Consider the following 18,069-nt stretch of genomic DNA (forward strand, 5'->3'; position numbering starts at 1 on the left):
GGTCACATTTCTTTACATATTTAGTAAGTTTTTATTGCATACTGGACACAGAAGAAGACAGGTTGCAGAGATTTTAGGTTCTCTTATCTTCTGCTGAGGAGTGCTGAGTTTTGTTTTAGCGGAAAGTTAAATTATGGACTAATCCTTGAACTGGTGGAAGCTTGCTTGTACACTTTGTTAGAATGGTTCAATTGGAGTGTTGCCTTTAGCTTTATGGCAAATCCTTATTCTTGGGATATTGTCTCTTTCTAAGGTGTGACCTATCTGGGTTTTCACTCAAGGTGTTCACTGAGCCCCTGTAACTTGGCAGGATTCAAACTCCCAACTCTTTGTTTCCTGCAGCTGGGAGCAGGTAAACTCTCTGCTCAGCTTTTCCAGCCTTCCAGTTTTTGCTGTCCTTGGAGTCTTCCCTGATGCGTGTGAGGTTTAGGAGTCCGCTGGGAATTTGAGAGGAGCTTGTGTAGAGATCTGAGGTTCCTCCTCTGCAGCTCCATCCTTTCCAGGACATTCAGTCTCTATTTCCAGCCACACTGGTAGTCCCGAACCTCGTCCTCCAGCCAGCAGCACTGGTTTTCTGCTTGACAGGTTTGTGAGGTTCCAGTATGGGGTACCACCATCATTACTGAACTCAGAACTCCCCAACTTTGAGTATTTAATTATTTTACTTTTAATATAATTACTGATGTATTTATGTTTAAACCTACAATTTTACACTTTGCCTTTTGTTTACCCTGTCTGTTCTATGTTCTTTTGGATTGAATTTTGTTGTGTTTTGTTTTCTTTTTAATGCTGTTTTCCCCTTTGTTATCGTAGTAGTTATACATTCTTTTATTATTATTCTTTAAGTGTTTACTCTAGAAATTACCTTATGCATCCTTGATTTATTCGAGTCTAATCTAAATTACTTTTACCACATTCCAGTAGTGCAAGGATCTCAAATCCCGTCTCTCTGATTGCTGCCTTTATGTTCTTATAGTGTATTTTAATTCTATAGCTTAGACCTCATAGGACATTTATTATTTTTGTACAGTCAACAATCCTATCAATTTCCTCTACGCTTTCCATTGCTTTACATTCCTGCCTGCATTTCTCACCTTCCATCTGCAATTATTGACTTCACTCTGAAGAACACTGTTTTGTATTTCCTTTAGCATACTCTTCTGGTGCTGGGTTGTCTATCTGAAAATATTGTAATTCCATCTTTTTTTTTTAACTGAGCTTTTATTTACATATAATAAAATGTAAAGTTCAATGAATTTTTACCCTATACTTGTTTAAGTACTGTCAAGATACAGAACTTTTCCATTACCCTGGAAAGCTCCCTTCCTAGTATATCCACCACTAGCTACCTCACCAACCTAATCACCATTCTGACTTCTGTCACCGTAGAATAGATACCTGTGTTTTTTGGGGGGGGGGGGTTAAGATTTTTTTTTTCCTTTTTTCTCCCCAAAGCCTTCTGGTACGTAGTTGTGTATTTTTAGTTGTGGGTCTTTCTAGTTTTGGCATGTGGGACGCCGCCTCAGCATGGCCTTATGAGCAGTGCCGTGTCCACACCCAGGATCCGAACTGGCGAAACCTTGGGCCACTGAAGCAGAGCCCGCGAACTCAACTGTTCAGCCATGGGGCCAGCCCCAATACGTTTTTAAACTTCATATAAATGAAGTCATATTATATGGACTCATTTATGCTGCCTTCTTTTGCTCACAATACTGTTTTTGAGATTCATCCATGCTTTTGTGTACATCAGTAATTTGTTCCTTTGTATTGCTGGGTAGTATTCCATTGTGTGAATATACCACAGTTTGTTGGATGTTCGATCTCCTCTTGTTGGCATTTAAATGGAGTCTGGTTTTGAGCTATTATGAAAAAGCTGCCATGAATATTTGATTCAGTTCTTTTTGTGGACATATGCACCTGTTACTCTTGATTATACACCTGAGAGTGGAATTTCTGGTTAATAGGCGTATTTGTTATCTATCATTATGTAACAGATTACCCTACAACTTGGCAGCTTAAAACAGCAGTAAACATGTATTATCCCGCATAGGTTTTGTGGGTCAGGAATTCAGGAGCAACTTAGCTGGGTGATTCTGGTTCTTGCCATTTGGACCTCTCCACAGGGCTGCTTGAGTGTCCTTACAACATGGAAGCTGTCTTCCTTATAATAAGTAATCCATGAGAGCCCAAGATGGAAGCTACAATGTCCTTATGACCTCACCTGTTGTTTCCATAATATCTTCTTGGTTACGTGGGTCAGCCCTGTTCACTGTGGAAGTGGACTTAGGGCCATCTTGGATGCTGGCTACCATAATAGGTTTAAAGTCATATTTAACTTTATAAGAAACTGTTTTCCAAAGTGTTGTATACTCCTTTCCATTCCCTCTAGCAATACATGAAAGGTCCGTTTGCTCCACATCTTCAGTGACAGCTGTTTTTAGTTTTAGCTGTTTTGTCAGGTCGTAATCATTTTTGAGGTCTGTTTTCACTGGATATAGAATTCTTGGTTTTCAGGTATTGTCTTTCAGATCTTTGAAAAATATGTATCCCATTATCTTATGGCTTCATCTCTTTTTTTTTTTTTCTTGAGGAAGATTAGCCCTGAGCTAACACCAGCTGCCAATCCTCCTCTTTTTGCTAAGGAAGGCTGGCCGTGAGCTAACATCTGTGCCCATCTTCCTCTACTTTATATGTGGGACGCCTACCACAGCATGGTGTGTGCCAAGTGGTGCCATGTCCGCACCCAAGATCCAAACCAGCGAACCCTGGGCCGCCGAAGCAGAACGTGCACACTTAACCGCTGCACCACTGGGCTGGCCCCTGGCTTCATGTCTTTTTGTTGAAGTCAGGTGTCAGTCTTGTTGCGCTCTTGATAGCAGTAGATCATCTTTCCCCTGAGTGCCTTCAGGATTTCCTTTTCGTCTTTGGGTCTCGGCAGTCTTGGCTTTAATGTGCCTAGGTGAGTTTTCACTGTATTTATCCTGCTCAGCTTCAGAGTATTTCTTGAACTTATGGTTTGATGTCTTTCAAGTTGGAAAATTCTCAATCATTATTTCTTTGATAATACTTTTGCCCCATTTTCTCTCTTCACATTCTCAGACTACTGTTGCTTGCAGTTTCAAATTTTTTCTTTTTGTGTGTGTCTTTTACACTCTTTTCTCTATTTTCCATCATTTTTGTCCTCCATGCTTCAGTCTAGGTATTTTTTTCTGGCCAGTTCTTTAATCATTTTTTTTTTTAAACTAATTCTAATCTGATTTTAAACCTAACCATTAAGTACTTGATGTCAGTTATTATTGTTCTAAAGTTCTAGAATATCTAATTGATTTTGTTTTAGTTTCCTTTTTCTCTGCTGAAATTGTTAGTTTCGCTTTTTATTTTCTTAAACTTATGAGGCATAGTTATTTTAAAGTCCACTTCTAATGACAAAAACACAGTGGAAAGTGGATGATTATTGGAGTTAGGTAATGGATTCTACTTTTGTATGTAAGTGAAAAATTTCATAATAAAAGTTAAAAATAAAGATGTCGAATAACCAATCCATTCTCTGGATCACCTGTGTTTGTCTTCATTGTCTGTCTTTTATCTTCATTGTTCGTTACATTGACTTGTCTCCTTATTTGCATAACCTGTTTTAATTGCATTCCACATAGTGTTTATTAACTTTTATAAGTAATTTGAGGCTCTAGATCAAGGTCAGCAAACCTACAACCGGGAGCTGAATCCAATCATGCCAGTTCATTTACATATTGTCTATGGCTGCTTTCATGCTACAGCAGCAAAGATGACAGAGTCCATGGTACATAAAACTGAAGATATTTACTATGTGGCCCTTTACAGAAAAAGTGTGCCAACTCCTGCTGTGTATCTTTTCCTCTAGGCACACAAATCCAATCCCCACTACCACTCTGATTCTTTATCATTCATGGGACAAAATCAAATTATCTTTTTTAGCTTAGGTCTGCATCCACCCCAGCAGTCCACGCTACCGCCTCCTGCTGCCTTCACCCCAGACCTGGGACTCTGGACCTGGGTAATGGCTTTTGGTTCCGCAACCTTTCTGCAGTTTTACATCATCTTGTCTTTTCATATATTATTCCAGCTGCCTGAGCGTACTTATAGCAGAATACACCTGTTAGTTTCCATTCCATCTTGTAAGATGTAAGTCACATTGTTTCCTCCTTCTGGAAACTCTCCCTGAACAGAATGACTTTGTCCTCTTTTTTGCCAGCCTTCTACCGGGTATAGTGCTCTGTTATTCTCCATTCTGTGCAATTTTACAAACGTTTTCCTGGGCCCCTCCCTAGCCTGAATCGCTTAAGGCCTTCTTCCCCAGGACCTCATGTGAGTTAGCCCTTGTATGTATTTTTGAGGGGACGACGGGAAAGATGTCTTACTCCTCCTGTCCAAGGCTGTTTCTTCTTCCACTCTAGATTTCGTCAATTCCTGTTCATAGTCAGACCTGGCTCCCTAAATTGAGCCCTTCTCCTCTATATCCAATGCCTTGCTCTACTCTGGTTCCTTCCATTCATCCTAGACAGATGACTGCTCTAACTGAAAACTGTTCTGACATTGGATCTGAGCTCATTTGTTAGCCCTTCAGGAAGGTGGTGCCTGCCTTCCTCCCTCTCACCGTTCATCCCATCAGACTTCAAATCCAGGAGACATTCTTGGATCCTCCTCCTTCTTCACGCTTCACTTTCAATCCATCTGCAAGTCTTATTTGTTCTAGTGTCTAAAGTCAACTCGTTCCATCCATTACTGTCCAAACAGTCTTGTTTTGAGGGTATAACTTGGATTGTGTTACTTTTGTTTAAACATCTTTAATGGCTTCCTATTGCCCTGAGAATAACCAAAATCCTCGCCATGATTTTTTTATCACTTTCTTTCTCTCTCATTACATTGCAGCCACACAGCCCTTTCCAAACACCTAATGTTCTCTCCCACCTCAGGGCCTTGGCATTTACTGTTTCCTCTTTTTGAAATGTTCTCTTCCTTCCAGATATTTGCATGTTTGGGTCTTATCACCTTTTTTAGGGTTTATCTGAGAAGTTTTCCCTACCATCTTATCTTAAATTACCCCTCCAATCACTATCACTACACAATGTTTTATCTTCATAGTAAGTGTTAAAATCTATAATCATTTATCTGTTTAATTATTTGTTGTCTGTCCCACCACTCCAGTATAAGTTCTATGAGAGAAAGATCCTTATCTAAAATGATCACAGATGTGTCCCCAGTGCCTAGCCCATAGTACCTACTCAATAAAAATTTATTCCTTAGGGGCCAGCCCCATGGCGTAGTGCTCAAGTTCAGTGTGCTCTGCTTCAGTGGCCCAGGTTCGTGGGTTCAGATTCTGGGTGTAGACCTACCCCACTCACCAGCCATGCTGAGGTGGCGACCTACATACAAAATAGAGGAAGATTGGCCTAGATATTTGCTCAGGGCTAATCTTCCTCAAGTGAAAAAAGAGGAAGGATTGGCATCAGATGTTAGCTCAGGGCAAATCTTCCTTAGCAACAAAAAAAATTGTTCTTTATAAGATTTTTATAATTGTATGCATTTATTGTTTCTATCTACCAATCTCTCATTTACTTTACATGCTCTTCTTACCAGTTTCTGCCCCATTATTCTGCTGAAACCACTGTTGAAGAGTTTAACATCAACTTGTGAATGGTTAAATATAATCCACAAGTTGCTTTTTGTTGTAGTTGTCCTCTCTAGAAGTATCTGGCATTATCTTGATATTCTTTTTCTTCTGTAAAGCCTCTTGTTACCTGGGATACAGTTCTGATTCTCCTCCTTCCTACCTCTTGGGACAGCTCTTCTTTTTCTGTTTCTCGGCCTCACTGTCCACCCCTAAAATGTTAAAGCAGTGAGGATTTCTTCCTCAGCCCTCTGTCTTTGCAAGTGATTTCATTCATACTCACAGCCTTGAGGGCTGCCTTCCTCCAGTGACTCCAGAGGACTGCTGTGTATCTGGAGACACCTGGGACTCCACGTATCTGCCACGGAACTCCTCTTTCCACCCTCTCATCCTACCTTGTCAATAAGTCCACCACTGAGTATGAATTGGTACAACCACTATGAAGTATAAATAGTGATAATAATGATATGCATATCATATACTTTAAATGTAATAACTCAGTTCTCAAAACAACCCTGTGTGCTTTCCAATTCAGATGTAAAGTCACAAGATTCTCATCCAAAAGACTAAAACAAGCAAGATAAGGTTTTAAAATCCCATTAGACATCTGAGCTCACAAAGAAACCGAAGTGAACTAAACTTCAGAAAGTGACAGGCTGCTCAGAGAAGTGATCCATGGCTGCTCTCGTTCCCTACAGAAACAGGGACAGGGAGAATCTGCCGTATCTGGGAACGTTCGGGCTGTCAACCCTGGTGACTTGAAGTGGGGCAGCTGAGCTCAGAGAAACCTCTCAGAGGGCATCCCTACCTTTGCTGGACAGAGGGCAACAGCAGCCAAGGTGCAGGGATCCAGGCGGGAACTGGAAAGCAAAGTGAATTCCTCCAACTCTTGATCAGGTTTACTGATCCTTCCTTTGCTGTGGCCAGTTAGCTGTTAAGCTCATTTAATAAAATTTGTATTTAAAATTGGGTCCGTGTGAAACAGAATGGGAAGAAAAGAGTTAACAACAAAAAAGCTATCTGAGATCTGTAGGACTCTATCAGACAGTCTCACTGTGAACTGTTTTTTACTCATAACACCTCTTCCACCAAATAGATGTGTTTTTCCGCACTGACAACCAATTCTCCAACTCTCTGGACAGCTACTGGGTGTCCTTCAATTCAATTCAGTTTTGACACTTAACTCCTCGGAGTTATATCAGACTCCACAAGACTGCTGACACCTCAGATGCCGATCACAAGTATTGATTACCCACAGTACTGACACTTCTGTTTGACATGGCTACAAAGTTAAGGGTTCCCACCCCGCCTTTCAGGTTCACTGATTTCCTAGAACAGCTCACAGAACTCAGGAACACAGTTTACTTACATTTCCTGGTTTATTATAAAAGATCCAAATGAACAGCCAGAAAAAGAGGTACATAGGGCTGAAAGGGTCCCAAGCACAGGAGCTTCTGTCCTATGGAGGTAGGATATGCCACCACCCAGCAGCTCTTCAGACCCCCTTGTTAGAGGATTTTTACGGAGGTTTGATTGCTAGGCATGATTAATTGAATCATTGGCCATTGGTGATTAGCTCCAACCCCTACCCCTCCCTAGAGGTTGGAGGATAGGGCTGAAAGTTCCAACCATCTAATCAAGATTTGGTCTTTCTGGTGACAGCCCTCTGCCCATCCTGGAATTGTCTAGGGGCCCGCCAAGAGTCACCTCATTAGAACGAAGGACAGTCCAATCAGTGAGGAAGTTTCAAAAGATTTAGGAGCTCTTTCTCAGGACCTAGGGACAAAGACCAAATATGTATTTCTTATTATACCACACTCACATACACATAATTGGCATCCCAGAAAGAAAGGAGAAAAAGAATGGAACAAAAGAAATAATGCAAGAGATAAAGGGCAAGAAGTTTCCAAAATGGATGGAAGTGTTTACTACACAGATCCAAGAATATCTCCAGACTCCATTCAGGATAAATACAAAACAAACCATAGCCTAGATGTGCTGTAGTCAGACTGCTGAAAACTGAAGGCAAAGAGCAGATCTTAAAAGCAATCAGAGGGAGTATTAAAAACATGTTACATACAGGAGGACAGTGGTAAGGATTATCACTGACTTAGCAGAAACACTGGAGGCCGGAAGACAATCAAGTGCTGTGCTATCATTGATATGACATGGCAGCATAGTAAAACAGGAAAAAAACCTGCCAAGCAAGAATTCTACTTCCAGCAAAAATTTTCTTCAAAGATGAAGGTGAAATAAAGACTTTCTCAGACAAAAGCTAAGAGAACTTGCCTACAGCACACCCATACCATAAGAAATACTAAAAGAAATTATAAAAAGACTATTGGCTTTTAAAACAAAATTAACACTTGTATTATTGTGTTTGTAACTTGAGAAGTTAAATCTAAGGCAGCAGGAGCACAGTGGGTGGGAGGGGACGCCTGGAATCTGACCATCATAGATCTTAGTTTTTCATGAAAAAGCATCATATTACATGGAGGGAGACCGAAATGTGAAGATTTGCATTGTAATCTCTAGAGAAACCATTGAAAAAATAGACACACACAAAGAGATATAGCTAAAGAATTCAATGCAAGAGAAAGAAATAGAATACAAAAAAAAGATGTTTTATCCAAAAGAAGGCAAAAAGGAAGAGCAGAGAAACAGCAAACAAATCCAAAATAGGAAGCTTAAAACTGGCATATATATAACTACATTGAATGTCAGTTCTCTTATTTCTAGCATTTATACATTTTATAGACTCCATAGGGCCTTGTACATTTCTACATACACTATCATGGTGTCTGTAAATAAGATCTCTGTGATGGCAAAACTTTTTACAATCTATTCCCTTTTTTTTTTGCCATATTGTATTGGCTAGACCCTCGAGTACAGTGTCGAATAGAGGTGGTAAGAGTGGACATCCATGCCTTGTTCTTAAGGCTAAAATTGAAGAATAACAACCGGAATGTTGGTGGAGCAACTAGAACTTTACACATTTCTGATGGTAGTGTAGTGTGTGTGACTACTTTGTGGTGTGACTACTTTGGAGGACTCTTTTCTGTTTTCGTATTAAGTTAAACACCTAACTCTGTGACTTAGCAATCCACCCTTACGTCTTTATCCAAGAGAAATTAAAATATATGTTTATAGAAAGACTTTTGCAGAAATACCTTATTCATAATAGCCCAAAACTTGAAACCACCCAGATGTCCCTCAACATAAGATTGGGCAAAGTATGATATATTCATACAATAGAATACCATACGCCAATAAGAAATAATTAACTACCAAATAATATAGATTAATTTCAAAAATATTGTTAAATGAAAGAAGCTAGACATATAAAAATAGAATGTATATTTTATGATTCCATTTATATGAAATCCAAGGACAATCAAAACTAATCTGTGAAGTAGAAGTCAAAAATGGTTTGCCTGTAGATAGGTACAAGAATTAACTGGAAGTGAGCATGAAGGAACTTTCTGGGGTTATGGAAATGTTCTTTATCTTGTTTTGGGCAGTAGTTATGTGAGAATATGAAAATGTCAAAACTTAACTGAATTGAAAACCTACACTCTGCATTTTATTGTATATTAGTTATACTTTAACAAAATATGTATAATTTTTTGAAGCCTTGTGTTATCAGTACTGAAGTTACTCCTTTTTTTTTTTTTTTAAAGATTTTATTTTTCCTTTTTCTCCCCAAAGCCCCCCGGTACATAGTTGTATATTTTTAGTTGTGGGTCCTTCTAGTTGTGGCATGTGGGATGCCGCCTCATCATGGCTTGATGAGTGGTGCCACATCCATGCCTGGGATCCAAACCAGCAAAACCCCGGGCCGTGGAAGCAGAGCACACGAACTTAACCACTCGGCCACAGGGCCGGCCCCCTGACATATTCCTGATTTTCAGATGAGAGAACTGAGGCAAAGAGAGGTTAATTGATTTGCCCCCTGATACACAGTTGGAGGCAAAAGTAATAAAGCTGGGTAGCCTAGCTGTAACCAGAATGCTACTGTCTCCCACCCTCACCCAGCAATTCTACTTCTAAGACTTTACCCTTCAGAGAAACTCACGTAAGTTCCAAACGACAATGTTAATAATTGTACAAGGTTAGTAACTGCAGTGTTGTTGTTTAGTACATGGTCGGATTGTATTATTTATAGTGCAGGCGCTCAGTATAATATGATAAAGGGGAAAAGCCAGCTTGATATGCTTACATCGGATGGTCTTCTAGATGTAGTGTAGAGTGAGAAAATCAAAGATACGTAGTGTATGCTACTATCTGTGTTAAACAGAAATAGAGGAGGATGCAGGGGGACTATGCACATATGTTTATATAAACCTAAGGTAGATCTGAAAGGAAACCTAAGAAACAAGTAAGATCATTTCCCAGGGAGGGGAATTGAATGGCTAGGGAAAAGGGATAGAAGGGAGGCATTTTAGTCCATACCTATTTTGGATAATGAAGCATATGAGTGTGTATTACCTATTCAAAAAATTAATGAATGCAATTACAATTTGGAAATGACTAAAACAGCTCATCACACACATTGTTGCCTGAGCTGACAGAAGCTCCCTCAGACTTCTCAGGCCTGTTTCTCCCTCACGCCAGTTGATACCTTGTGGCTTTTTCACGTCACCTCACCTTTCTCCAGGATTGTTTCCGGGCCTCGTAGCTTGCCTCCCTTCCTTGTCTCCCCTTTCGTCCAGTCCCTCCGTCTTGTCTCTGCTCTCGCAGTCCTTAGTTCTCTCCAGGTTTCTCTACATCTTCATTCCCACTTCCACCCTGTAAGGTCCTTAAAAATCAAGATCCCTCTAATTTATCCATCTGTTAGTAAGAGCCTGGTCTCTGGCAGAGGGACCCCAAAGGTCTGTTGCCTGCTTCCAGAATTCACCTCTAAAGCAGGTCTGATAACATCATCCCTTCCTTTCCACCTCAGTGGCTCCCCTTCTCTTTTAGCTGTCTTTCCCAAAACACCATGTGTGAGATGGCTAGAGGGTACACAGATGAACGTTTTAAATTTATGTTAAGTATTTTATGGTCTGTTAGGAAAAAATAAAACTAGGCCATGAAGCCTGTGGGTTTTTAATTTTACCAATATTATTATTATTGCTTAATAATAGTAGACTAAGTTAAAAAAAATCGGAGAGTGATATTTTTACGATTTTCAGTAGTAAGTAATACAACTGGAACACAGATATGGCCGAAATGGTGATGGTGGAGCCATAACCTTTGGGGAGACGCTGACTTACAGGAAACGGCCTCACACCGAGTAGGCGCTCATGGGTGTTGAGAGTACTGCGGCTGGCTGGCCTTCACCAGCTGTCTGTCCCCAGCCTGCCCAGAGCCTTTACTGTGGTTACCTAGCCTCTCTCACTACCTCACTGCACTGAGTCTAACCCTGCAGAGCCACTGAGATTCTTCTCACAATTCTAGGCTTTTGTTCCTGCTGTTTCTCTTTATGGAAGTGACCACCCCCTTGGGTCCTATCCCCATCTGCTGGGCAAACTCCCTACCTAACTTCTGGGTTTAACTCAAACTTCACCTCTTATCTGAAGTCCTCCCTAGTGTACTAGTTTCCTATTGTTGCTGTAACAAATCACAGCAAACTTAGTGGCTTACAGGAACACAAACTTATTATTTTATAGTAATAAGTCAGAAATATGAAATCCATTTCACTGGCTGAAAGTCAGGGTGTTGGCAGAGCTGATTCTTTCCAGAAGCTCTGAGAGGAGAATTCATTTCCTTCTTTTTCAGCTTCCAGTAGCTGCCTTGGCTTATGGCCTTTCATCCATCTTCAGGGCACCTAATGCTGCTCTCCACTTCCATCTTCACATCACCTTCTTCCCTAGCTCTGACTCCTTCTGGTCTCTTTTATAAGGACCGTTGTTATTACATTGGGCCCAGCTGGAGAATCCAGGATCCTCACTCCATCACAAGATTCTTAACCTAATCACGTCTGCAAGGTCCCTTTTGCCATGGAAGGTAACATATTTACAGTTCTAGGGTTGGGATGTGGACATCCTGTTGGGAGAGGGGCATTATTCTGCCTCCCATGCCTGGCATCATCACTTTTCTGGGTACTTAAATGTGGCTTTATCTCTCTACTCCCACAACTCTGTCCATCCTTCAGTGTCTCCTTGAATATCTGCTTGTAATTATCTGTTCACCTAATGGGTCCTCCGGCGTGAGCCTCCTGGGGGCAGGGATGGGGTTGTACTCATCTTGCCTGCCTGGTGTTCCTACTGTACAGCAGGTACAGTAGGAGGCCGTGTGTTTGAGGGAGTAGACCACCCAGTACAAGACAGCACTGCAGTGCTATGGTTCCAGGGACAGGCTCTGGGGCCCAGGCACCACTCACCAGCTCTGTCCCCTCCATGTTTTCTCTTCAAAATGGTGATGAAGAATCGAACCCAACCCAGAGGCTCACAGTAGGGACTAAATGGGATCGCAAGTGTAGAAGTATGAGAAGAGTACCTGACAATAATGAACACTTAGTGAAGGCAGCTAGTTTCTTCATTGTTTATAATGTGAAAGGTTTAATATTATGTGAATTATTCTTGACAAACTTAGGAAAGGAGAGGCTAAACTCTGTTACTAAATTTAGTTATCTTTGTGTTTAATGTTTTCCTGATTTTAAATAATTTCCCAAAAGTTTTTAGAATGAGGGGCTGGCCCGGTGGCACAGCGGTTAAGTGCGCACGTTCCACTTTGGTGGCCCGTGGTCCGCCGGTTCGGATCCTGGGTGCGGACGTGGCACTGTGTGGCAAGCCATGCTGTGGTAGGCATCCCACATAGAAAGTGGAGGAAGATGGGCACAGATGTTAGCTCAGGACCAGTCTTCCTCAGCGAAAAGAGGAGAATTGGCAGCAGATGTTAGCTCAGGTCTGATCTTCCTTAAAAAAAAAAGTCTACTGTAATTAAAGAAAACAAATTTTTAAAACACCTTGCAGCAAGGGTTTTCATTGGGAACAGATACTCTGAGCAAAGATCGTGACTGTTTGGTGTGCATGAAAGTCATATTTTTGGAATGTCATGAGACGTGGAGAAGTATATGAAAGACATTCTAGCTTTAAGAAATAATACTGGTAGGGATTTTAGATTAAAGAGGTAATAAGACCTGCCTAGGCAGAGTGAAGAGAGATGGTTTAGTAGTGAAAAATAAGGTTATCAGACAAGTAAATGGCAGGCTGGAAAATAAAAATGTATCATTTGAATGGCAGGAAGCCATTGCTTGTTTTTCAAAAAGCAAGATATTGAAGTTATCATACCCTCCGCATCATTTAACTTGAACGTTAAAGGAGTGATCTGGAGTTCAAGTGACTGAGGGAGGGAAAGTCTGTAGTAGTCCCACTCAAAGATTTGGGTCCAATTTCTGAATTTCTTCCAGGGATTGAGGTTCAAGTGTAGATTAAACATAAAATGAAGACCCAGACAGTTCTACAAAACTGGGTGCAAGTAACAAGGACAAGCAACAGCTGCAGGCCAACTTGCGCTCGATGGGAGACAGTGATGTTCTGATTGAGAGCTTGCTGTTTGGGGTTGTTGTGCAGGTAGGGTAGGAATAAGCCCATCTTCATGTTAAGTGGGAAATGATGAAGTAGTATCTAGATTGTATAGTTAAACTACAGTCAGTCAGATTTAGAAAAGTGCTGTCCTCAACAGATAAAAATGAGAAGCTGTGGGAAGGGATTTATTCAGAGGAGTCATACGGGAGGCCTTCTGCCCCAGGGCTAGCCCAGAGCTGCATAGAGATGACTTGGGAGAGACAGTGGGTGACACCCCCTACTGTGTCTGGCCCTGAATCCAGGTATTACCACTACATAGACTAGAATCCAAATGCTGAAGAGGAGGAAGTGACTCTTAAAGGTGTGATAAGCCAAGATTTCAGACTCTCAAAAATCACCAGAGATGCCTGTTGCAATAAAGAGGTATTGTGGGGCTCAGGGGAGGAGAGGTGAGGGAGGTGTGACCGTCTCACCATAGCCACACCAGCTGGGACTTGTAGGAGGGAAAGAGCTCCTGATTGAATGCATGAGCCAGCAGCAAAGAGTCCACAAAGTGCCATGACTTCTTCCCTAGCAGAATTCCAGAAGTCTCAGTGATGGAGGGACACAGTAATTCTTAGCTGCAACTTCCAGATTTTGTCTGTTGCCTGTTGGTTAGCAGAGGGTTAGAGCTGGTGGCGAGCAGGAGCGGCAGAAAGGACTTCCCTGGGCAAGCCAGCCCTGCACTAGTTGAACCACTTCCCTCACACCCTAGAGGCTACACACCTGGCTGTGGTTAAAGAGCTAGGGTCACCTCTAATCTCAACTCCACCTGCACTTCAGAAGCACTTCTCACTTTATGCTTCTGGAAGTGGTTGGCCAAGACAGCCTGGAACTGTTGGAGTGATGGAAACCGAAATAGCTATGGCAACACGGTCAATGTTTTGTCAGAATTCTAGAGTAGCAAGGAGGAGGGAGATAAAGAAGACACCCCTCTTAGAGGAAGAGGTACAGCAAGGTCTCTACCTTCGTGGAGCTTACATTTCTCATAGGTGAGCTAGACATTGAACAGGTACATTTTAAAAAATAAGTAAGCTTATCAGACATTGTAGTAGGCACCCTGCAGACAAAATGGGATGATATGTGTTTTGCAGGGTGAAGTTGGGGAAGAAGCTGCCTGGTTTGGGTGGACCGCACAGGTTTCTGTGCTCTTTGGCAGTTGAGCTAATACCTAAAGAATGAGGAGCATCTAGCCATGGGAGAGCCAGGGGAAAACCATTCAAGGAAAAGGAACAGTCAGTGTGAAGGAGGAAACAGGAGCAATTGGAGGGATTTGAGACTGGGAGGAGGAGACCAATTTGATGACTGCAGTGGCCCAGGCAGGAAGTTTTGGGATCATGATCCAGGGCAGCAGTGATGGGTGAATCAAAGAAAAGACATCTCTGACTTGGCCAAAGTCAGAAAAGTGGAACTCACAGGCGGTGTGAATGGAAATTTGTTTATTCTCAAATTGGGAGGATTGATTGCAGAGCATGTTGGGGGATGTGGGGCTTATAACCTCTGTTTTCTCTGAGAAGGTTGAAACAAGCTGTTGCCCCAAAAAGGAAGGTAGCAGGAAGTGGTAGGGAGCTGGAAAGGAGGCATAAGAATGTAGAATAATTGCTATGTGGGATGAAAGGCCTAAGAGCTGGACCCAGCTGAAATAGGTTAGTCTCCACACTGGTTCATGTGGCTTTGTGACTTTTCTCCAGCACGACAGCCACCCCATCGCTAAGTAGAAGAAGCAGGTAGAGAGGCTGCTTGGGGCTTTTGTGGGTGGTTGAGACAAGATTCCTAAAGAACTACCAGTGTGGGCAAGTGATGCTGGCAATAAAAGGACAAGAAGCCAACAGACCCAAGTAGAGAGCTTTGGGTACAGCAAGACTTCAGTGGAGAGATAGATAGGAAGGAAGTGTGTTGAGAGTGATGATGGGAAGAGCTGGCAGGATGGTCTGGGGTCAGAGACGGGAAATTGAGTTTAATCCTTTCAGATACTTGCATTACATTATAGCTGCCATTTTGCCTTTCTTTATCCTGTCTGAATAACAAATCTCTGCTTTCATTAAAAGGGAAATGGTTGCCAGCTAGGTTGAACTTTATTCTGATCCTATAATGAAACATTTCCTTTTAATTGTTGGGTATACCTTTCTCAGTTTTTTGTCTACTTGAAGCATATTTCTTCTCTTGTTCTTTGAGCAGCCAAAATGGATGTGTTGGATGCATTGGCTTTCTTAATAGGCCTATATTGGATGCCTGGTGCCACTCCTAAATCTAACACCACAGCCATAATTGATGGAGAGTTGAGTTGCAAGCTTTTAGGACTAATTGCAAAGTCTAAACTAAAACATTTCCTGGAGCTGCCTTTAAATGATAATAATAATAATGCCTTGTAAATAGGTATAGTACTTTACGATTTACAAAGCACTTTCACATACATCATATCATTTAATCTTCACAATAAACAAGAGTTTTTGAAAGCTTAGATCTTTTCTACCTGAGAAATCATGTTGCACATCCTAATTTAATCATAGTGAGTCGCCAAAGGTTCATGATACAATAACCATTTATCCAGCACCTTCTATGCATAAAGCGCTTTACTAAAGATACCAAGGGGTAAATTTTCAGTAAATAAGCATCCAGTAAATAGCACCTATCCAAGAACTGTGATCTTGCTTCCTAACTCACTTTCTCATCCTCATTACAGTCACTGTTTGGAGGCTGCTTGCTAAACCATGAATTTATATAATTATTACCAGGAATTCATTGTATCAGAGTTTAAGTTTTGTTAAACTAGGGATTCTGATACTTATCTAACGCTCATTGATTCTTCTGAAAGTCATTCTATTGATTTCAACTTGCACTTTCTTGAAGATTATGTATCTATTACTTGAATCTCAAAAATATTTCAAACATCTGGGTTCTGCAAGCCAGACTCGGATGCGTCGAGGAGACTTGGAGACAAAGGACTTCCCAGGAGGGAGCTCTCTGGGTGAGATGGAGAGTAGAAGGTAGTATTGGAGTTGGGCCCAGCCCCGGGGTACGACTTCCGAACCTGTGTCCAGGAGCCCCTAGAGTGTCTAGGCATGTGTTCTGGGCCAAGTGGCTCCTCAGAGAGTCTCCAAGAAGTATGAGACCCTCAAAGCAATAGGAACCCCTGTCTTCAAAGGCCCCTGGACAGAGTGGTCCCTCACAGTGAGCAATATGACCTGCGTACCATCATTCCACTCCCCATCAAGGGCTGAGCCAGACCCTGAGGTCTGATGTGACCCATCACATCAGCTGAGGGGCTCTTTTGTTACTGAAACACAGAGTTGGTCATTGGGGGCATCGCTTCCCCGGCTCCTTGTTTGGCATCTTAATTTTATTAACTCTAATGTTGCATTAGTTCTTAATCGGCTATTTCTATAATTTGAGGGTGGAGGGAGGACAAATCCGAAGGGCCTAATATGTTTTACTAGTGCACTCATTTCCTGGACACACAGTTTTTTTGAGAAAATTCTTCCATGACACCATCTTTTTAAATAACATCTTCCGTGTTTACAAGGGAGGCTAATGTCTGGGTTACCAAATTATCTCTTGGTTTTTTTGATAGGGAGTTTAGGCAGTCACAAGCCAAAGAACTCTTACCTCTTTGTGTTGAGCAGATGTGCCTAATGCTTTCTTTTGACACAGAATATGCAGCCAGTATCTGAGCATCCCATGTATACTCCAGAGAGGACCACAGTTAGGATGTAGTGTGGAGCGAGAGTTTGAGCATTAAGTCTAAGTGATGTTTCCTACTGGGGCTGGCAGTGTGCTTTAAATAATTGTATTCTGATCATGTAGGTCTCTCTTTATAGGGCATCTTTTATGACCAAGACTGTCCAGTACCAAAATGAACTACATAAATTCCTAATCTGGGATACAGCTGGACAAGAACGAGTAAGTCACTCTTTCATTTACTACATGTTTTTCTGAGGCCCAAATTAAAGCTCTCACTAAACTGTTGATGTCCATGTCATTTCACGTTACTCACTTCTTTTTGTGCTAGAGACATTTTTATTTCCATTTGCGTAGGCCAGCCTTTTTCTTTTCAATTAGAGCCACAAAGTCCACTGATGGAGAAAGTGATAATGGGCACTGAGGGCATTTTTATACTTTTTAGTGTCTTAAAGTAAATGCTGACTAACAGGCCTGATAAAATCCTGCTCAGAGCATTGTGTGTAATTTGGGGCTTCGTCCTCTAGCAAAGATATAAAAGAATTAGTGGTAGAAAGGGAGAGTTAAGCACATCTCATTTATAGCCACCTTTTAAAAGCTAAAGAGGGAACTTTACAGCATATAAAGTTTGAGATTTAAGTGAAATGGATGAGCTAACACAGTGCCGTGCAATAGGTACTTAATAAATGCCTGTGGATCAAATTGTCCGAGGTGGTTATCTGCTTAAGGAAGAGCCTGAAGGAGAAGTAGAGCCTGGGCCAAGGCTTCACTGTGCAGAATGGGATTTGGTGAAGCCCACCCAAATTGGACAGAGCTGGGAAGGGAAGGAGGAGACAGATGCTTGCCTGCTGCTTCATTTTCACTCTGGGCCCCAAGTCTGATTTCCCTGTCAAGGTGCCTCTGGCAGCCACCCCATTATTCAGCTGCTGTTTAATTTTGTTTTCAACCAGTAGTATCAAAACAGAACATCTGATGGATACACAGTGCTATCTTAAGCTCTTAAAAGTATACCAGAAGTAATCAGGAGAAATAGTCTGTCATCACGGTCTTATCTAAGACAGCGTAGATACTGTGTGTGGTATAAAATCTGACAAGAATCATCAAAGACAAATGGAGGAAAACAAAGCAAGCCATTACTGTTGTCCTAGACGTAGACACCGTCCATTTGTACAGATTTAATGTCTTAAGTTTGCT

General features: G+C 41.6%; 1 protein-coding gene across 1 annotated transcript in view; it reads left to right on the forward strand.

Moving 5' to 3' along the window:
- Nucleotides 1-18,069, forward strand: part of RAB22A (RAB22A, member RAS oncogene family) — a 53,815-nt gene that overhangs the window by 20,719 nt on the left and 15,027 nt on the right. The window contains exon 3 of the mRNA XM_044748087.2: nt 17,016-17,097. Within this exon, the coding sequence (XP_044604022.1) occupies nt 17,016-17,097 (82 nt within the window). The remainder of the gene's footprint in view (nt 1-17,015; nt 17,098-18,069) is intronic.

Source organism: Equus asinus, chromosome 15 (genome assembly GCF_041296235.1).
Source record: "Equus asinus isolate D_3611 breed Donkey chromosome 15, EquAss-T2T_v2, whole genome shotgun sequence".
Classification (NCBI taxonomy): Eukaryota; Metazoa; Chordata; class Mammalia; order Perissodactyla; family Equidae; genus Equus; species Equus asinus.